Raw genomic sequence first — 22,276 nt, 5'->3', positions numbered from 1 at the left:
CAAGTCCCTAGTAGCCGCAGGCACCACAATAGGCTGGCTCAAGTGAAAAGCTGACACCACCTTAGGGAGAAACTGGGGACGAGTCCTCAATTCTGCCCTATCCATATGGAAAATCAGATAAGGACTTTTATATGACAAAGCCGCCAATTCTGATACACGCCTGGCCGAAACCAAGGCCAATAACATGACCACTTTCAACGTGAGATATTTTAGATCCACGGTTTTTAGTGGTTCAACCAATGTGATTTTTAAGAAACTAAACACCACGTTGAGATCCCAAGGTGCCACTGGAGGCACAACCGGGGGCTGAATATGCAGCACTCCTTTTACAATGTCTGAACTTCAGGTACTGAAGCTAATTCTTTCTGGAAGAAAATCGACAGAGCCGAGATCTGTATCTTAATGGAGCCTAATTTTAGGCCCATAGACACTCCTGCTTGTAGGAAATGCAGAAATCGACCTAGTTGAAATTCCTCTGTTGGGGCCTTTTTTGGCCTCACACCAAGCAACATATTTCTGCCATATGCGGTGATAATGTTTTGCAGTTACATCTTTCCTGGCTTGAATCAGCGTAGGAAAGACTTCCTCCGGAATGCCCTTTTCCTTTAGGAACCGGCGTTCAACCGCCATGCCATCAAAACGAAGCCGCGGTAAGTCTTGGACCAGACAGGGCCCCTGCTGCAGCAGGTCCTGTCTGAGCGGCAGAGGCCATGGGTCCTCTGATATGTTTTCTTGAAGTTCTAGGTACCAGGCTCTTCTTGGCCAATCCGGAACCACGAGTATCGTTCTTACTCCTCGCCTTCTTATTATTCTCAGTACCTTTGGTATGAGAGGCAGAGGGGGGAACACATAAACCGACTGGTACACCCACGGTGTTACCAGAGCGTCCACAGCTATCGCCTGAAGGTCCCTTGACCTGGCGCAATATCTTTTATAGCTTTTTGTTGAGGCGGGACGCCTTCATGTCCACCTGTGGCCTTTCCCAATGGTGTACAATCCTTTGGAAGACTTCTGGATGAAGTCCCCACACTCTCGGGTGGAAGTCGTGTCTGCTGAGAAGATCTGCTTCCCAGTTGTCCACTCCGGGAATGAACACTGCTGACAGTGCTAACACATGATTTTCCGCCCATCGGAGAATCCTTGTGGCTTCTGCCATCGCCATCCTGCTTCTTGTGCCGCCCTGTTGGTTTACATGGGCGACTGCCGTGATGTTGCCTGATTGGATCAGGACCGGCTGGTTTTGAAGCAGAGGCCTTGCCTGACTCAGGGCATTGTAATGGCCCTCTGTTCCAGAATATTTATGTAGGGAAGTCACCTGACTTGACCAAAGTCCCTGGAAGTTTCTTCCCTGTGTGACTGCCCCCCAGCCTCAAAGGCTGGCAACCATGGTCACTAGGACCTAGTCCTGTATGTCGAACCTGCGGCCCTCTTGAAGATGGGCACTCTGCAGCTACTATAGTAGAGATACCCTGGTCCTTGGAGACAGGGTTATCAGCCTAATGCATCTGAAGATGCGACCCGGACCACTTGTCTAACAGGTCCCCCTGAAAAATTCTTGCATGGAACCTGCCGAATGGGATTGCTTCGTAGGAAGCTACCATTTTTCCCAGGACTCTCGTGCAATGATGCACCGATACCTGTTTTGGCTTCAGGAGGTCTCTGACTAGAGATGACAGCTCCTTGGCTTTCTCCTCCGGGAGAAACACTTATTTCTGGTCTGTGTCCAGAACCATCCCCAGGAACAGTAGACGTGTCGTAGGAACCAGCTGTGACTCTGGACTGTTTAGAATCCAACCATGCTGTTGTAGCACTTTCCAAAATAGTGCTACCCCGACTAGCAACTGCTCCTTGGACCTCGCCCTTATAAGGAGATTGTCCAAGTACGGGATAATTAAAACTCCCCTTTTTCGAAGGAGTATCATCATTCCGGCCATTACCTTGGTAACACCCTCGGTGCCATGTACAGTCCAAACGGCAGAGTCTGGACTTGGTAATGGTAATCCTGTACCACAAATCTGAGGTACTCCTGGCGAGGATAGTAAATAGGGACATGCAGGTAAGCATCCTTGATGTCCCGGGATACCATGTAATTCCCCTCGTCCAGGTTTGCAATAACCGCCCTGAGCGATTCCATCTTGAACTTGAATTTTTTATGTTCAAGGATTTTAAATCTAAAAAAGGGTCACACCGAACCATGCGGTTTCGGTACCCCAAACCGTGTGGAATAGTAACCCCGTCCTTGTTGAAGTAGGGGCACCTTAAGTATTACCTGCTGGGAATACAGCTTATTAATTGCCTCTAGCACAGCCTCCCTGCCTGAGGGAGTTGTCGGCAAGGCATATTTGAGGAAACGGCGGGGGGAAGACATCTCGAATTCCAGCTTGTACCCCTGAAATACTACTTGAATGAAACAGGGATCCACCTGTGAGCGAGCCCACTGATCGCTGAAATTTTTGAGACGGCCCCCCACCGTACCTGGCTACACCTGTGGAGCCCCCGCGTCATGCTGTGGACTCAGAGGAAGCGAGAGAAGAATTATGATTCTGGGAACAGGCTGACTGGTGCAGCTTTTTCCCTCTTCCCTTGTCTCTGTACAGAAAGGAAGCGCCTTTGACCCGCTTGCTTTTCTGAAGCTGAAAGGACTGTACCTGATAATACAGTGCTTTCTTAGTCTGTGAGGAAAACTGAGGTAAAAATATTTCTTCCCAGCTGTTGCTGCGGATACGAGGTCCCAGAGACCATCCCCAAATAATTCCTCACCCTTATAAGGCAGAATCTCTATGCGCCTTTTAAGGTCAGCATCACCTGTCCAGTGACAGGTCTCTAATACCCTCCTGACAGAATGGACATTACATTCATTTTGGATGCCAGCCGGCAAAATATCCCTCTGTGCATCCCTCATATATAAGACGACGTCTTTAATATGTTCTCATGTTAGCAAACTAGTATGTTTGACAGGGTCACCGACCACGCTGCAGCAGCACGCTCTGCAGGTTTCAGTCTAGTACCTGAGTGTGTAAATACAGACTTCAGGATAGCCTCCTGCTTTTTATCAACAGGTACCTTCAAGTGGCCGTTCCTAAAACGGTAGTGCCACCTATTTTGACAACCGTGTGAGCGCCTTATCCACCCTAGGGGATATCTCCCAGCGTAACTTATCCTCTGGCGGGAAAAGGTACGCCATCAGTAACTTTTTAGAAATTACCAGTTTCTTATCATGGGGAACCCACGCTTTTCACACACTTCATTCATTCATCTGATGGGGGAACAAAACATTGCCTGCTTTTTCTCCCCAAACATAAAAACCCATTTTTAGAGGTTAATGTCAGAAATGTGTAACACATTTTTTATTGCCGGGATCAAGTCACGGATGTTCCTAGTGGATTGTGTATATGTCTCAACCTTGTCGACACTGGAGTCAGACTCCGTGTCGACATCTGTGTCTGCCATCTGAATGAGCGGGCGTTTTTGAGCCCCTGATGGCCTTTGAGACGCCTGGGCAGGCACGGGCTGAGAAGCCGGCTGTCCCACAGCTGTTACGTCATCCACCCTTTTATGTAAGGAGTTGACACTGTCGGTTAATACCTTTTACCTAACCATCCACTCTGGTGTCGGCCCCACAGGGGGCGACATCACATTTATCGGCATCTGCTCCGTCACTATATAAGCCTCCTCCTCAAACATGTCGACACAGCTGTACCGACACACCGCACACACACAGGGAATGCTCTGACTGAGGACAGGACCCACAAAGCCCTTTGGGGAGACAGAGAGACAGTATGCCAGCACACACCAGAGCGCTATATAATGTGGGGATTAACACTATAACTGAGTGAATTTTCCCCCATAGCTGCTTGTATATACAATATTGCGCCTAAATTTAGTGCCCCCCCTCTCTTTTTAACCCTTTGAGCCTGAAAACTACAGGGGAGAGCCTGGGGAGCTTTCTTCCAGATGCACTGTGAAGAGAAAATGGCGCCAGTGTGTCTGAGGGAGATAGCTCCGCCCCTTTTCCGCGGCCTATTCTCCCGCTTTTTTCTGGATTCTGGCAGGGGTATTTACCACATATATAGCCTCTGGGGCTATATATTGTGGTATTTTTGCCAGCCAAGGTGATTTTATTGCTGCTCAGGGCGCCCCCCCCAAGCGCCCTGCACCCTCAGTGACCGGAGTGTGAAGTGTGCCTGAGTAACAATGGCGCACAGCTGCAGTGCTGTGCGCTACCTTGGTGAAGACTGATGTCTTCTGCCGCCGTTTTTCCGGACCTCTTCTTGCTTCTGGCTCTGTAAGGGGGACGGCGGCGCGGCTCCGGGACCGAACACCAAGGACTGGGCCTGCGGTCGATCCCTCTGGAGCCAATGGTGTCCAGTAGTCTAAGAAGCCCAATCCGGCTGCAAGCAGGCGAGTTCGCTTCTTCTCCCCTTAGTCCCTCGCTGCAGTGAGCCTGTTGCCAGCAGGTCTCACTGAAAATAAAAAACCTAAATCTATACTTTCTTTCTAAGGGCTCAGGAGAGCCCCTAGTGTGCATCCAACCTCGGCCGGGCACAAGATCTAACTGAGGCTTGGAGGAGGGTCATAGTGGGAGGAGCCAGTGCACACCAGGTAGTCATAAATCTTTCTAGAGTGCCCAGCCTCCTTCGGAGCCCGCTATTCCCCATGGTCCTTTCGGAGTTCCCAGCATCCACTAGGACGTCAGTGAGAAAAATTAAAAATCATAGAAAAATTAAAAAAAAAAGGCTTCACACTTGGGTAATAAAATCATGTAGGAAGTACACATCAGCAACATATTACTAAGAGCTCACTGGAACTTTAAAGCTCCCCATAAATACCTGCATTCAAAGATTGACAGAAATTATTCTAAAATGTATTAATCGTTAAGATTATATCCAGGCCTATAGATTTACATAAGATGTAAGAGTTTTATAACAAACAAAAAAAAGTTTATCGTTAACATAGTAGCTAGAGCAGTGATGGCGAACAGGTAGTTCAAGGGCTGCAAATGGCTCAGAGAGCTGTTTCATGCTTGAAATGTGTTTTAAGGCAAGTGGGAGTTAGGACAACTGTTTTGCAGTCAACGGGATTATAAAGGGCATATGCAGTGGTTTTGGATGAGCAAACACTGTGCGTTCAGGTGAGTATTTTGAGGTACGAGGAATAGGTATGTAATGTGGATCAATTCTAAATACATTTGGTGGAAAATCATTGATTACACACAATGTTTTACCTTATTACTAATGCTGGGTATAAACTATTCAATTATCGGCCTGACCAACTGATCGGACAGAGTCTGTTGCAACGACAGAGTAGTAATTATCAGTCTGTCGGGGATGTGCAAAATTGTCCAGCATGTCTGAAAAAGCCAATAATTTGGTGCTCCAATTTCAACTATCCAGCATTCGTAAGCATCCAATATCATTTCCATAATTGGACAGTGTATGGCAACAGTACTGGATGTTGTCAGCATGACAAATAATAAGTATGCCAGACATTTTTATTTGAAGGTGTATTGTCCAGCATATGAATAAAGTTAGAGAACCCTCACGTGATGATCAGAAGTATATCTGGTTACTCACCATTGATTATAGTATCAGTAAGAAAAAAGAAACACTGTGTTTCTATCCTATCTGATACAGATAACTCCTCATACACCTAGCCCTTTTATGTCATATGGGGCGAGAAACTCAATTTTGCCTCTCCGTTCACATAATTAGTGTAAAGGTAATTTAGGTAATTAGAATTAGGGTTTTTTGGACACACAGAAATATAAAGTCAACTTAAGAATAATAATGCATGACACGGGTCACTCCTATCAAGCCTGTCTTTTGCCTGTTTATACTGGATTGTGTATTATATCCCGCTACTTTTTCCTCTATATTGCATCCTATTTCGCTTATAATATACTAGGTACTTAGGATAAATGCTTTTGCATAATTAAATAGCAACGTCTGTGGCGCAATAAAACGAGATTTATGGTAAGAACTTACCGTTGTTAAATCTTTCTGCGAGGTACACTGGGTTCCACAGGGAATGACATTGGGGTGTAGAGTAGGATCTTGATCCGAGGCACCAACAGGCTCAAAGCTTTGAATGTTCCCAGAATGCCTAGCGCTGCCTCCTCTATAACCCGCCTCTGTGTACAGGAGCTCAGTTTTTTTGTTAACCAGTCCAATGCAGTAGCAGGCAAAAGAGACGACAACTGTTAGTAGCCACATACACCACACTCTCACGACAGAAGTGTCAGTGGCTAATGCCATACCAACCCAAAGAAGCGCGTCAGGGTGGGCGCCCTATGGAGCCCAGTGTACCTCGCAGAAAGATTTAACAACGGTAAGTTCTTACCATAAATCTCGTTTTCTGCTGCGAGGTACACTGTGCTCCACAGGGAATGACATTGGGGGATGTCCTAAAGCAGTTCCTTATGGGAGGGGACGCACTGTAGTGGGCACAAGAACCCAGCGTCCAAAGGAAGCATCCTGGGAGGCGGAAGTATCAAAGGCATAGAACCTTATGAACGTGTTCACTGAGGACCACGCAGCCGCCTTGCACAATTGTTCAAGGGTTTCACCACGGCGGGCTGCCCAAGAAGGTCCAACCGACTGAGTAGAATGGGCCTTGATGGTAGCAGGAGCTGGAAGACCAGCCTGTACATAAGCTTGTGCAATCACCATTCTAATCCATCTGGCCAGGGTGTGCTTGTGAGCAGGCCAGCCACTTTTGTGAAAACCAAACAAAACAAAGAGAGAATCCGACTTCCTGATGGAGGCAGATCTCTTCACGTAGATACGGAGAGCCCGTCCCACATCCAAAGATCGTTCTTTGGAAGACAAATCAGGAGAGGCAAAGGCCGGAACCACAATCTCCTGATTAAGGTGGAAAGACACCACCTCAGGTAAATACCCGGGACGTGTTCTAAGAACCGCCCGATCACAGTGAAAAATCAGATATGGTGACCTACAAGACAAGGTACCCAAATCTGACACCCGTCTAGCAGAGGCAATAGCCAGCAGAAACAATACCTTGTGAGAAAGCCGCTTAAAGTCTGCAGATTCAAAAGGCTCAAACTGAGACCCTTGCAACGTCTCCAGAACCACCGACAAGTCCCAAGGAGCCACCGGCGGGACATAAGGAGGTTGAATCCGCAACATACCTTGAGTGAACGTATGTACATCAGGTAAGGTCGCAATTTTTCTCTGAAACCAAACAAACAAGGCAGAAATATGAACCTTGATGGATACCAGACGAAGGCCCTAGTCTTGGCCTTGTTGTAGAAAGGCCAAAAGTTTGGCTATACTAAGCTGGCAAGCATCATGATGTTTAGATGCGCACCAAGCAAAGTAAGAATTCCAGACCCTATGATAAATACGAGCAGAAGACGGTTTCCGGCCTTCCACATGGTTTGAATGACCGCCTCAGAAAATCCTTTGGTCCTTAAGACTGAAGCTTTAAAAGCCACGCCGTCAAAGCCAATCGGGCTAAACCCTGATATACACAGGGTCCCTGAACGAGGAGATCTGGGCGCTGCGGAAGTAGAAGGGTACGCTCTATCGAGAGACCCTGAAGGTCTAAGAACCAATGCAGTCTAGGCCACACTGGAGCGATCAGAAGTAGGATTCCTCCTTGCTTGAACTTCCTATTTACTCTGGGCAAGAGTGACACCGGAGGGAACACGTATGGCAGCCGAAAGTTCCATGGAATTGCCAGTGCAGCCACGAACGTTGCTAGAGGATCCCTCGTCTTTGCTCCGAAGACCGGAACCTTGTGATTGTGTCGAGAAGCCATCAGGTCCACATCTGGAAGGCCCCACTTGTCCACGAGGAGTTGAAACACTTCTTGATGGAGGCTCCACTCTCCGGCGTGTACGTCCTGACGACTGAGAAAGTCTGCATCCCAGATTAGGACCCCCGGATGAACACTGCCGATATGGCTGGCAGATGGCGTTCCACCCACTGAAGAATCCGTGATACTTCCCTCATTGCCATGCGGCTTTGAGTGCCGCCTTGATGATTGATGTACGCCACCGTGGTGGCATTGTGCGACTGTACTTTAACAAGTTTGTTCTGTATTAAATTCTGGGCCAAGTTCAATGAGTTGAACATTGCCCGCAATTCCAGAATGTTTATCGGGAGGAAAGACGCCTCCTTGGTCCACCGACCCTGAAGGGAGAGTTGCGGCAACATCGCGCCCGAACCCCTCAGACTGGCGTTCCGTCGTCAGAAGGACCCAGTTGGAGATCCGGAAGGGACGACCCCTGCTCAATCGTTGGTCCTGAAGCCACCAGCTCAGTGACAGACGGACCTCCGGAGACAATGAGATCATTTGAGACCTGATCTGGTGAGGCAGGCCGTCCCACTTGGCAAGAATCAGCCTCTGGAGAGGGCAAGAATGGAACTGACTGTACTCCACCATGTCGAAAGCCGACACCATGAGACCTAGCACTTGCATTGACGAATGTATCAACACTTGCGGACGAGATAGGAAGCATTGAATCCTGTCCTGAAGCTTCAGGACTTTCTCCTGAGAGAAGAACAACCGCTGGTTGTGAGAGTGTCCAACAACACCCCCAGGTGCACCATGATCTGAACAGGGACCAGGGAAAATGTCTTCCAGTTTTTGAGCCACCCGTGGGCTTGCAGAAACTGGAGAGTCAGATCCAGATGGCGTAGGAGAATCTCTGGGGAATTTGCCAGGATCAACAAGTCGTCCAAGTACGGTAGGATCCTGACCCTTGACGGCGGAGTACAGCCGTCATTACCGCAATGAACTTGGTGAAGACTCGCAGAGCCGTGGTCAAACCAAAAGGTAACGCCCGAAATTGGTAATGGAGGGTGTCAACCGCAAACCTCAGGTACTGCTGATGCGACACTGCAATGGAAATATGCAGGTAAGCATCCTGTATGTCCAGGGAGATCATATAATCCCCAGGTTTCAAGGCCAGAACAATAAAGCGAAGAGTTTCCATACGAATCTTGGCGACCCTCACAAATTTGTTCAAGGAGTTGAGGTTGAGAATGTGCCGGGATGACCCATTCGGTTTCGGGACTAGGAACAGCGGTGAATAGTACCCCATGCATCTCTGAGCCAGAGGCACCTGTACTACCACTCCTGTGTCCAGGAGGGACTGTACCACCGAATGAAGAGTTTTTGCCTTCACCTGATCCGAAGGGACGTCTGTCAGGCAAAATCGATGAGGTGGACGATTCTTGAAGGATACGGCGTAACCTCGAGTGACAACTTCCCGTACCCAGGCATCGGAAGTGGTCTTCAACCATTCCTGGGTAAACACTAGAAATCGGCCCCCACATTGTGGGATTCCCCAGAGGGAGGCCCACCGCATCATGCAGCAGGCCCGTCCGTTTTGGAAGCTGGCTGACAGGCAGCCCAAGCCCGTTTGGGTATGGGCTTATTGGGTTTGGAAGTGCAAACCTGTTTTGGTACGCCTGACCTTTTGCTTTACCTGAAGGACGAAAGGAAGTACTCTCAGCCTTCGGCACCGAAGGAGCAGTACTAGGAAGACATGCTGTTTTAGCAGACACTAAGTCAGCCACTATCTTGTTGAGGTCTTCTCCGAAAAGAATGTCTCCTTTGAAGCGGAGTACCTCCAGGGTTTTCTTAGAGTCCATGTCCACAGACCAGGACCGTAACCAGAGAATTCGGCGAGCCAAAATGGACGTAGAAGCAGCCTTGGCCGCCAGAATACCGGCATCAGAAGCCGCCTCTAATGTAATGAGACGCTGTAACCATATACGACAGGCACTGTCTAGCATGATCAGAAGCATTGGAAGGCAACTCCGCCTCCAGCTCCTGAGCCCACACTTCCACAGTCCATGTGTCTGCAATAGTGGGCCTATGCACCGCACCGTTTAGGGTGTAGATTGCCGTCAAACAACCCTCCATACGCTTGTCCGTCGGCTCTCTCAAGGACGTGACGATCGTTACAGGCAGAGCTGAGGATACTACCAGCCGTGCCACTTGCGAATCCACTGGCGGGGGTGTTTCCCAATTTTTACTAAGCTCTGCAGCGAGGAGGTAGCGAGCCAGCATCTTCTTATGAGGCGTCACATTCTTCCCTGGATTTTCCCAGGACTCCTGACGTATGTCAACTAAATGTTCAGAGTGAGGTAAAACTTGTTTAACCACCTTCTGACTTTTAATCACCAACCTGAAGAATGAGCTCGATAGCCTCTAACAAGTCAGGAACATCCACCTGCGAAACAACTTCCCCATCAGAATCAGAATCTGTGGGGTCCGTTTAAACGCCATCCTCATCAGACGAGGTGTCTGGGACGTTGGTGGATTGTGAGGAAGTAATTGCCTGCTTAGAGGACCCCTTGGTATTAGGCGGGCGAAGGTTAGACTTTTGAGCAGTCAGTGATTGGTTCAATTGATTTCTATCTGCAACAAGCTGCCAACTATCCACGACCTCTTCATCTCCCACTGTTTTCACCTTCTCGCCATAACTGAAACCTGGCTCTCCTCCTCTGACACCACCTCCCCTGCTGCCCTCTCCTACGGAGGCCTCTCCTTCACCCACATGGTCAGACCTGATGGTCGCCAGGGTGGAGGCGTGGGCATCCTTCTCTCCCCTAACTGCACCTTTCGTGTCATCCCACCTTAGCCCTCCCTCACCTTCTCCACCTTCGAGGTCCACACTATCCGCCTCTTCTACCCCATTCACCTCCTTGTGGCAGTGATCTACCGCCCCCCTGGCCACTGTTCACCTTTCCTTGACAACTGTGCTGCCTGGTTTTCCCACTTTCTCTCCTCCGACCTCCCCTGTCATCCTCGGTGACTTTAACATCCCTATCGACATCACTAATGCCGCTTCCACTAATCTTCTCGCCCTTTCCACCTCCTTTGGACTTTCTCAATGGACCTCCACCCCTACTCACAATCTCGGCCACTCCCTCGACCTTGTCTTCACCCACCGATGTGATCTCTCTGATTTCTCAAACTCTTCCTTCCCCTCTCTCTGACCACCATCTGCTCTCTTTCACCCTCTCATCCTCCTTCCTCCTCTCCACGCCCAGACCCACCACCACCAGACGCAATCTCGGGTCTCTCAACCCCACTTTCATGTCCTCCCTCGAAACTTTCCTATCTCCTCTTTCCACTATAACTTGTCCCAACCAGGCAGCCTCCTTCTATAACTCTTCCCTAACCGATGCGCTCGACTCTGTGGCCCCCCTCTCCTCTGTCCCCCTCCGCCGCTCCAAACCCCAACCCTGGCACACCAAACTAACACGTTTCTTACAAAAATGCTCACGCTCCGCTGAACGCTCCTGGAGGAAATCTCACTGTCTGCCGGACTTCCTCCATTTCAAGTTTATTCTCTCCTCCTACAGCTCTGCTCTTTCCCTCGCCAAGCAATCCTTTTTCCAAGCACTCATCTCTTCTCAGTCCTCCTGTCCACGTTATCTCTTTGAAACTTTCAACACTCTCCTTCGCCCCCCTCCTCCCTCACTGCCACTGACTTTGCCTCCTTCTTCATCTCCAAAATTGAGGATATCCTACACGACATCTCCCGCCGTCACACCTCTGCTACCCCCCCTTTATCCCTCCCCTCTATCTATCCCACCCTGTCCTCCTGTCCCATTTCAGAAAAGGAAGTCCACTCCCTCATCTTATCCTCCCCCCCCCCCCCCTCCACCTGCCCCCTGGACCCCCTTCCCTTCCGTCTTCTCCGCTCCCTCTCCCCCACTGCCTGCTCCCACCTTGCTCACCTCTTTAACCTGTCCCTCTCCACCGGCATTTCCCCTCACCATTCAAACATGCTCTGGTCTCTCCTATTCTCATAAAACCCAACCTCGACCCCTCATCACCCGCTAACTACCACCCCATCTCTCTTCTCCCTTTCGCCTCCAAATTACTTGAACGACTAGACTACAGCCGTCTCACAAGCTACCTCTCTGACAACTCCATCCTCGATCCACTACAGTCTGGCTTTCGCCCACTCCACTCAACCGAGACTGCCCTGGTTAAAGTCACCAATGTCCTGCTTTCGGCCAAATCCAAGGGCCACTCTCTGCTCATCCTTCTGGACCTCTGCTGCCTTTGACACCGTAGATCATCCTCTACTCCTCCGCACACTCCAAAACGCTGGCCTCTCTAAAACTGTCCTTGACTGGTTTTCTTCTTACCTCACTAACCGCTCCTTCTCTGTGTCTGCCTCCAGCACCACCTCATACCCTTCCATCCTTCCTGTTGGGAGTCCCTCAGGGTTCTGTCCTTGGACCCCTTCTGTTCTCCCTGTATACCTCTTCCCTGGGTGCGCTCATTAACTCATCTGGCCTTCAATACCACCTCTATGCTGATGACACACAACTCTACCTCTCATCTCCTGATCTTTCCCCCTCTGTCCTCTCTCAGGTTTCCAGCTGCCTCTCCGCAATCTCCTCCTGGATGTCTGAACGCTCTCTAAAGCTCAACATGGACAAAACTGAACTCATCCTCTCCCCCCCCCCATCCAGAGCAACATCCCCGACCAATATCTCCATCATTGTTGACAACACCACCATCGCCCCCGTTCCCCAACTCCGTTGCTTGGGTGTCACTCTTGACTCCTCCCTCTCCTTTGCACCCCACATCCAAGCTCTGGCACAATCCTGTCGTTTCCAGCTACGCAACATTGCTCGTATCAGGCCATATCTCTCCCAGAGTGCAACTAAACTCATCATCCACTCACTGGTCATCTCACGACTTGACTACTGCAATGTCCTCCTCACTGGCCTCGCTTGCTCCCATCTTGCTCCCCTCCAATCTGTCCTGAACTCCGCAGCTAGGCTTATCTTCCTCTCCCGCTGCACCACATCTGCCACTCCCCTTCAACAAAATCTACACTGGCTCCCATTCCCCTACAGAATCCTCTTCAAACTCCTCACCCTCACATACAAGGCCATCTCTAATTCCACTGCTCCCTACATCTCCAACCTCCTTTCCCTTCATTCTCCCTCCCGCCCCCTACGGTCGACTAATGACCGTCGCCTCTCCACCGCCCTGGTCACTGCTTCCCATGCACGAGTTCAGGATTTTGCCCGTGCTGCACCCCTTCAGTGGAACGCACTCCCCGGCTCCATTAGACTCTCCCCGACCTTGCAAAGCTTCAAACGGGCACTAAAAACCCAGCTATTCATCAAAGCATACCCTCCCGATGCATAACCCAGTGCTGAAGCCACGCCACCACCCCCCTGCCTCATGCCGTGAACATCTCAGCTTTGCTTGCATAATGCCATCAGGCTACCTCCCACTTGCCTGCACCTCTTGTCATCTGTCTGTCGCCCCTCCCCACTAGATTGTTAGCTCTTCAGAGCAGGGCCCTCTTTCCTCTTGTTATCTAAGCCCTCGTCTCGACACATTTCACTCGCAGCCCTCCCATACTCAACGACCATCTTTATCCTGCTAGTAATGGCATCCTGCTAGTAAAGGCTCATCTATATCTATGGCCACCAGCCTCTAGTAGTACGATGATCACTCCATCAATACTTACATCTTAGCTGTATTATGTCTTGAGAACATATGGTGCTCTACCGGTACTCTATTTCTGTTACTTATTTACTGTAATGCTATGTTTTTTCTCCCTGTACTGTCCTTTGTACGGCGCTGCGAAACACATGTGGCGCCTTATAAATAAAATGTAGTAATAATAATAATTGATGTAACTGATTGGACAGTTGATCTGCCCACAGCGGGTTAACCGCGGGGACCATAAGCGGTTGTACAGTGTCAAAGTCAGAAAAATATCATGCTACACGTTGCCATATATTCACCTCATGCGCGTGCCTGCTGCACGTGCACATTCTCTCCTGTGCGTTCGGATACTCGCAGCCGCGTGATGGGGCCTCGGCCATGCGCTCGAGCGCGTGGTATGTGCATTTACGGTAGAGTTTGTGTGCGTCTAGCGAGCGACTCAATCGCTAGATAATAAATCCATATAGCAGGTTTTATAGGTAATGTTCCCCTTAATGATAACTAAGTTTGGTTAATGTGACTTGTTCACGGACTTGGGAATCCCTCTTTGCGTGGTACAAAGGGTCTGATTAAGGTTGAACAGTGGTGTCTGGTACCTAACCGAAGAGTATTTTAATAGCAATAATCCGGTGTTGGTTAGGTAAAGATTAATCGCTCCTGCGTGTAGTTATGGCCATTAGTAGTTTCTGGACATATTCTATATTTGCAGTTCATTATACATGCGGCGGGAATCCGGAGATTCCCTCCCACCTGAGCTGTTTGAAATAGTCACAGCCCACCTGTTCAAATCCACCTATGACCTTTTCTTATAGTGCAGAGAGACATTCCTGTGTCCAATGAACAATAAGGTTGTAGGGCCCTTTGAAGTACACTGTATGTTGTGTATATAAGGGTCACTGTCCCCAGACCGGCCAGTACTCTCTCTTCAACAGTTATCGCTGATAATTGGAGGACTGGATTCCGGTTGCGCCTGCGAGTGTTCCCCGTATGGTATGTTTCTCTGTTGCCACTTTGTTACCCGTGTAATGTTAGCCATTCATTCTTAGTCTATGTATTTGTATTTGCGATTGTTTACTATTGCGTATATTTCTGTCTAGATATCCTGTTAGAATTATATGTTAGCCTGTAGTGTATGACTTGTTAACCGTTTCTCTTTTCGATATAACTAAAAGCTTGTTAGTAAAGGTGTTGGAACCTTAGCAAGGTTTCGTGTGTTCATTACATTTGCAGAGGGTTATAGGAGCGTCCTGATCGCTCAAACAGCTTTGGTATTATTAAGGTTAAGCAGCGTTATATCGCTACAGTGTTTCAGTACAAGGTTTACAGCATAAGAGTATCCTTTCTGTGTGTTACATTCAAGGTTTACTGATTGTCATCCTGTGAGCGTCTGCGCCGCTCGTGATCTCCTCGTGGTCGAGAGTCCGATACGCTGGTAGCGTAGCATTACGGTAGTCGCTCGCCTATAGCGTGCTCGACACCAAGCGTAAGCTGTGAGCGAGCGTGCCGCATGTGCGTCTCGATCACGGCCGAGCGTCTGCTACGCTAAGTGCGTACCCTTACGGTACCTCATACGCCACTTGCGTACTTAGTCTCTTACCCATATATAGTTAATATTATAAGGTAATCAAATCAGCATTATCAACCGGCACAGGAGGTCACATAGGGGGCGTTAGTCTAGTAACCAGCGTATTCAATAGCGTGGAGAAGGTAGCCCAAGGTGGGTCATTTTGCGTCCTCGTTGCTACAGTCCCACTGGGGGGTAAGGAACCCCCAGAACCTGAACCCTCAGCTGCTATGTTATCCTCAAATGTGTCTGCAGCATCAACACCACGCAATGTGGGATCAGCCCCAGCTCCGTCTCCCTTTGTAGCTGACAATCAAAAGCTCAATGCAAGGCAACACAGTACAATATCAGCAGCACAATACCTGACAAGAACCCCCTGTGTAGTGTATCAGCACAAACAGGGAATTCAAGAGGTATATGGGGACTAAAAATTAGAGAAAAATACACTGAGTATATCCTGTGAACTGCCTATATTATGATAAACCTGACATACTTAGCCCCCTCAGGTTATAGAATATAGGGATAGCAATCTGAGGGGTCGATTCTATTCGGCAACTAATGAATAGCGCCGGGAATTAGCTCCCGACGCTATTCAATTCAGCAACTAATTACCTGCAATTGTCGGGAATTCTTCTCTCATCCCCGGGGGATGAGAGAAGAAAGCCGACAAAAGTGCTGCCTCGCGCCGGGGAGTTAAGTCGGAGAATGCCCGTTCTCCCGACAATTCAACCTGTTTTGTCGGCGAGAACGGGCCATCGCCGACGTAACTAGTTGCTGAATTGAATAGCGTTAGGAGCTAATTCCTGGCGCTATTCATTAGTTGCCGAATAGAATCGACCCCTGAGTGAGATACACAAAATGGAGGTCACACAGCAGCTATATGCACACACACACACAAAGTCACAGTTTGTACAATGCAGAAATTATGACATGCAATAAAACTACACTGGACTAGCAATACAGAGTAGTACTATGAATAGCAGTGTTTTTCAACCATTGTGCCGTGGCAAACTAGTGTGTCCTGAGCAGTATCCAGGTGTGCCGCCATAGAAGCGTAGCCAGGCCCATCAGTGTTTTGCCGCTACTAAGGCCCTGGAACAATCAATACTGGTGGGTTTAGTGGTTGCAGAGCCAGTTCTAATTTTGGGCCCAGGCAGTGTTGGGCTCTTCTGGCTTTCTCAGATGTGGCTTAGGCGTTACCAATGGAGAGGCTGCGACATGACACTCTAGGACACGCAACTGCCCCATGCATTACCATTATATTTGAATGTGCTTTGGCAATATTTAAATCTTGTTCAGTGTAAAAGGTTTTAAATCTCTGATGTATAGCTATACACTGAATAGATATAACAATGCACAGTAAAGACTGGATGTATATCACAGGGTACTTGTACTAAATAACCCTGACTAAATGCACTTTTTCTTAACCAACACTGTCAGCAGACATGTAGAATACTTAAGTGTCCTGTAAAATGCACAGCGCTGACAGGCAGGCTGCTTTACAAAGGAGGAATTGCCCAAACAGTCCCAGGATCAGCTCTGCTTGCTATAATGGCGCCCAAACGCTGACAGGGAGTGAGGGAGAGAGAGATATGCAGCTCCAGGGCGGAAACATTTACTCTAAATGGTGTACTGGGGCTGCGGGAGTGGCTACAGGTCAAAGCCTTATCCCCCTGCTGGACTACACCACCAGGTACTGGGGGCTTAATAAAACGGTTTTATGAGAGAAAACCGACCTGTACCCATGCCCTGGTGGTCTAGTGGGGTCCCTGTACTACCACAGTGTCCACACCAGCGTGCGCGGCCCGCCTCCCACCGGCCGCGCGATTGTGTGTGACTAACTTTGAAGAAAATCGGAGCCTCCGTTGTAGGTACCCGGCAACCAGGGTGCGGGAGTGTACAGCGCCGCTGGGGGAGGTGATGGAGCTGCAGCAGGAGATGTCTGACTGACATCTAACACAGTCAGTGTCTCTGCTGCAGCCCTTGAAGTCTTCAATATTCTTTAAAAGCTTCTCTCAGGGCTGCTCTGTTATGTGCCTGCTTACTGCATGGCATCAACTACAAAACTGAGCTCCTGTGCACGGAGGCGGGGTTATAGAGAAGGCGGCCCTTGGCATTCTGGGAACAGTCAAAGCTTTGAGCCTGTTGGTGCCTCGGATCAAGATCCTACTCTACACCCCAATGTCATCCCCTGTGGAGCCCAGTGTACCCCGCAGCAGAAATGGGGTTATTTGACGCCATTTTTAAGGATAGGTGTATGTGGACACATTTGCACCGCTCAATATACATTTCTGTATACAGGTTGAGTATCCCATATCCAAATATTCCGAAATACGGAATATTCCGAAATACGGACTTTTTTGAATGAGAGTGAGATAGTGAAACCTTTGTTTTTTGATGGCTCAATGTACACAAACTTTGTTTAATACACAAAGTTATTAAAAATATTGTATTAAATGACCTTTAGGCTTTGTGTATAAGGTGTATATGAAACATAAATGAATTGTGTGAATGCAGACACAATTTGTTTAATGCACAAAGTTATAAAAAATATAGGCTAAAATGACCTTCAGGCTGTGTGTATAAGGTGTATATGTAACATAAATGCATTCTGTGCTTAGACTTCGGTCCCATCACCATGATATCTCATTATGGTATGCAATTATTCCAAAATACGGAAAAATCCGATATCCAAAATACGTCTGGTCCCAAGCACTTTGGATAAGGGATACTCAACCTGTATAAAGTAGTAAAAATCTAGCCAAGATAATTCCTCATCTCCAGCTGGTTACTACTATAAGCTGCTGTATGTATACTCACCAGCTTAGAGACATAAGTGCATCAATCCAATGTATATTTTTTTTCCTTTTGGGGGGGGGGGGGGGGGGGGGGGGAGGAGAGGATCTGTCCATGGTTAACTAGTTGCTAGTTAAGAGTAAAAACTATAGTGATGTTATAATAAGACTTCTTTAATACTAACAGATTCAAGTTTACTTTGTAAATACAATTCGCCAAGTTCCGATTACAAAGATATCCAAGGGAAAGAGAAAGTCTCAAAAAGAACTGGATGATTTAGAAATTAAAAAAAAAAAAGTTTTGTTTTTAGTAAAAATCCCTACCTCCCATGTTTATTGCTCCACGGATGCCCATATCACCCATTCTCATTTCCTGTTCTCTCTGAAAATAAACATATTTTTCATGGTCAACCTAAGACAGTTTTACATTACAATTGTGGGTGAACAAATGCAACAAAATAGCACTTTATGAATATTCTTTGATATTAGGAGTTACTTGCATGCACAAAAATGAATTAAAGAAACGTTAGAGTATAACCAGTGAGAGGCAAATTGATTTTGTCCAGTCAAAACACCCACATAGCCCACCCAAATAAATAATGTAACTGCAGAAAGCCATCTGTTTGCATCATTTATTGTTGTGGTTATAACTTACCATATTTAAAACTTTTGTTTCCCCCTTTCATCTACAAACTGCTGCAATTGTCATGGCTCAGTGGAACAAAACAATTTTAGCACCATCATACTACAGCAAATGCTTTGCCAAGAGAAATTTAGATTTATTTATGTAGTCGCAATCCATTTGCTTTCAGGGGTCTTCCACAAACCACAAGAGGAAAATTTTCTGCTCTGGAGAGCTTACAATCTAAACAGTGATAACATGTTAAATGTAGAATACAAATAAACATTAAAAGTTCTCATTGCTGTAAATAAGGAAATAGATTTTTAGTTCTGTATGGATTTTTTTTTTTTTAATCATTCATACAAAACTAGGACTTTAGATGCAGATTTCATACATCAAGATCTTACGGAGATTTCGAAACAAATAATCAGATCTTGGAGGTCAGTAACCATCATCATCAGTAGGAGACTTGAAAATTTTCCACTGGATTAAATAAAGCAGGCCCATTTAAAATACTTGTCAACAAAATAAATTTTCACTGCACAGCCACTTCTAATAAAGTGAATTAGAGGTGACTACCATACCAATTGTCAAATACAAAATTATCTATTAAACTGGTGGTGGTGCTTCCACAGAGTAAACAATAACTTGAAAAAAGGAGAGAGATGCCCTAGAACTCTATAGGTGGTCAAGCACTCATCTTTGAAGAGAAAGGAGTAAGATAAAACTTAACTCTTAATAATATTGATCTTAAAATTCCCTAAGATAGGGTGTATGTCATAACAGGTGAAATATAGACAAATGACATGAACATACATATACACATTAAAGAACGTGAAAAAATTCTAAAAAAGCGATCAGGTCCTGACTTTGTACAATTGCCAATGATCCAAGTGGATTTAGAGTGTGTAATAGAAGGAACAGCATAGAAAGGACTACAGGGGTACGTTCGGAATTCTGTTTCCCCCATTTGCCTAGGCATTGAATAAGGGGTGAGATCCCTACTAGTACCATTCCTTAGAAAGATCAGTTAGCGTAAGAAAAATGGGGACTTTTCCTTTCGGCTGAAAATTATAATAATCAGTGCAGCCAATGAGAGAATTACTAGGTCACCCCTCGTTTCCTACTGAAATTAGAATGGTAAGGTAAACAGATTCTGGATAATCTCAAAATGCATATAGCTTTCTTTCATACACTTTTCTCTGTGCAGTGTTCACCATAAAACAGGGCAGCAAATATTATAATAATCAGTGAAAAAAAAAGGATCATACATAGTTTACTTCTAGACAATAAACTTAATAATTGTATCAGTGTCTCCATTTAGGAGTAAACTCCTAATAGATAAACATGAGAGTATTTTGTAAATGTCAATATGTCATGCAGCCTTCTTGCCTGTTGTAGGCATGTAACAACCAGACATTTTGCTACAGTGTCATTTAAAATACGCTCGACTCCTTTGGTAGAACAGGAAAACCGTAAATGACATAGCTCAAAAGTAGGAAGAGACGGCTAATCATTACACTTTTCAGAACAGTAAAACTACCAAGCATAATCAGTATTAAGCATCCATGAGTAACTTGGATTCTATAATGATCTATATTAACTGAAACCATGACCATTTAGATGTATAAAGATATTAAAAGCAAATTTTAGTCACATGATCCCAAATTAAAACTTTGGGAATTTATTAACAGTATGAACAGTTTGAGATTTGTCTCTTCAAATTTTTAAAAATTGGCTTTTTTTGAAAATCAAAACATTGAAAATGTAAAATGTTTCACTTTTATTGAAACATACCTGCTGTTTTATGGATTTGAAAGACCATAAAAAAGTTTAAAATGAGACCTTGCCCAACTCTGTCAATTAGGTAAGCTGCAAATGCAATTTAAAAAACATTAATAGCAAAATTTTCATTACAAAATTACAGCTTTAAAAAGGCATACAACCTCAAAACCAGCATTATTATACCAAACATAATTAGACTTAAAAAGGGAGATTTTTTTTTTTAAAACACTAGAGCAGTGTTTCCCAACCTCGGTCCTCAAGGCACACTAACAGTCCTGGTTTTAGTGATATCCCGGCTTGAACACAGGTGACTTAATTAGTACCTCAGTTATTTTGATTTAAACATCTGTGCTGAAGCCTGGATATCACTAAAACCTGCACTGTTGGTGTGCCTTGAGGACCGCGGTTGGGAATACCTGCACTAGAGCAATACAGCAAACATCTCACACAATGAAAAAATAAGGCAAAATACCACAAAGCCCTAGTCTGAAAGTGACGCAAATACTATGACTTCTTGGCACACACATACAACTGTATGTAGTAATAATTGTGGTGTTTTATATATCACACTTGCATTGCAGCTAGTCCCACTACACAAATGCAGAAATGGACCAGCGCATGTAATGCATAGTTGCTATTTCTCTTGCATGCAAGCACAGCAAACAGTAGGACACTTCTGCGCCCCGTGCTGGCTTGCATCAATAACCCCACTACTACCACACATGTAACTTGAGAAAGTGAGGGAATGGGCTTGCCAGAGCATGGATCTGTGTGCTGGCAAAATTCAAAGCAGCAGGGTGCCAATCCAGAAGCCTAACACAGGATGCCAAACCAGAAGCCTAACACAGGAGACACAGGTGCAGCGACTGTGCTGTCCTTTCGACCTTGCGCCTGGGCGGCAGCAGAAGTCGTATGCAGAGCAATGTCCAGCTACAACCTAAGCATCCTACAGAAGAGACACTTGGGTGTGCATGGTTTCAGTATCAAATATATTCAAAAATATATCAAATATATCAAAATATTCAGTACAATATTTATCTGGATTTCACTGATGAGTGTAGGGATTAGACCAAATATCAAGAAAGTTATCGCTGGGTCATGAGCTTAAACATCTTTATTAAAATATGAAGCACAGACCCACATTTCTATAAATACAGAATCGGTAAAGATTGGTTTCAACAATATTCTAAATAAATGCATGTTTGAACAAGCATGCACATTCATTCTTTGAAAAAACAAACAAGAAGTAAAATACAGAAAGTGAATTGGCGATACTGTAGGGGTTGTTCACATCTATCCGTTATTAATGCACTACAGACAGAAGTAGAATTTCAGGTGCCTGAATATCACGTTCGGCGTAATATTTTCATACTTATAGGCACTGCAGTCTTGATACTTGTAGAACAACACAACTGAACATTTGGATACGAAGTATGTTGATTTACATACCCACAGGTTTTTCCAGCCGTACACACATTGTTGCAAGTTAAGAGACTGAAGCTAAACAGAGGATTTTATACAGAGCATTTTAGTCACAAGAATATATCTATGGGGTCGATTCTATTCGGCAACTTAAGAATAGCGCCGGGAATTAGCTCCCGACGCTATTCAATTCAGCTGCTAGTGACCCGCAATTGTCGGGAATTCTTCTCTCATCCCCGGGGGATGAGAGAAGAAACCCGACAAAAGTGCTGCCTCGCGGCCGGCGCGAGGCTGATTGTCGGGAATCAGCATCGCCGCGGGTAGTTAAGTCGGAGAATGCCCGTTCTCCCGACAAAACTACCTGTTAAGTCGGCGAGAACGGGACATCGCCAACTTAACTGGAGCTGAATTGAATAGCGTCGGGAGATAATTCCCGGCGCTATTCTTAAGTTGCCGAATAGAATCGACCCCTATGTTTGTTATACACATTTGGAGTATACTATTTATTCATCAGTGCAATCCCTCTTATTTGGTCTCCTGTGTGGAGTTTACAGATGTTTCCCCTTTTTTTCGGGTGAAATAGACAATATTATGCTAAAGCAGCTATCAGCCATTTTGTATAAT

The 22,276-nt window shown here is 46.4% G+C and overlaps 1 protein-coding gene across 3 annotated transcripts in view; it reads right to left on the bottom strand.

Moving 5' to 3' along the window:
* The window catches only part of PSPC1 (paraspeckle component 1), a 377,392-nt gene that overhangs the window by 122,574 nt on the left and 232,542 nt on the right, over positions 1-22,276 (bottom strand). For 2 of the 3 annotated variants that reach the window (XR_010203527.1, XM_063951654.1), the window contains exon 7: positions 18,148-18,205. The exons of the other annotated variant lie outside the window; for it this stretch is intronic. Coding sequence is in view for 1 of the 2 variants with exons in the window: in XM_063951654.1 (XP_063807724.1) it covers positions 18,148-18,205 (58 nt within the window). In the remaining variant the exon portion in view is untranslated. The remainder of the gene's footprint in view (positions 1-18,147; positions 18,206-22,276) is intronic. 3 annotated transcript variants of the gene reach the window in all.

Source organism: Pseudophryne corroboree, chromosome 2 (genome assembly GCF_028390025.1).
Source record: "Pseudophryne corroboree isolate aPseCor3 chromosome 2, aPseCor3.hap2, whole genome shotgun sequence".
In the NCBI taxonomy this organism is placed as follows: domain Eukaryota; kingdom Metazoa; phylum Chordata; class Amphibia; order Anura; family Myobatrachidae; genus Pseudophryne; species Pseudophryne corroboree.
Note: the sequence above shows the minus strand (reverse complement) of the source record. Positions and strands in the feature narration are given on the sequence as shown.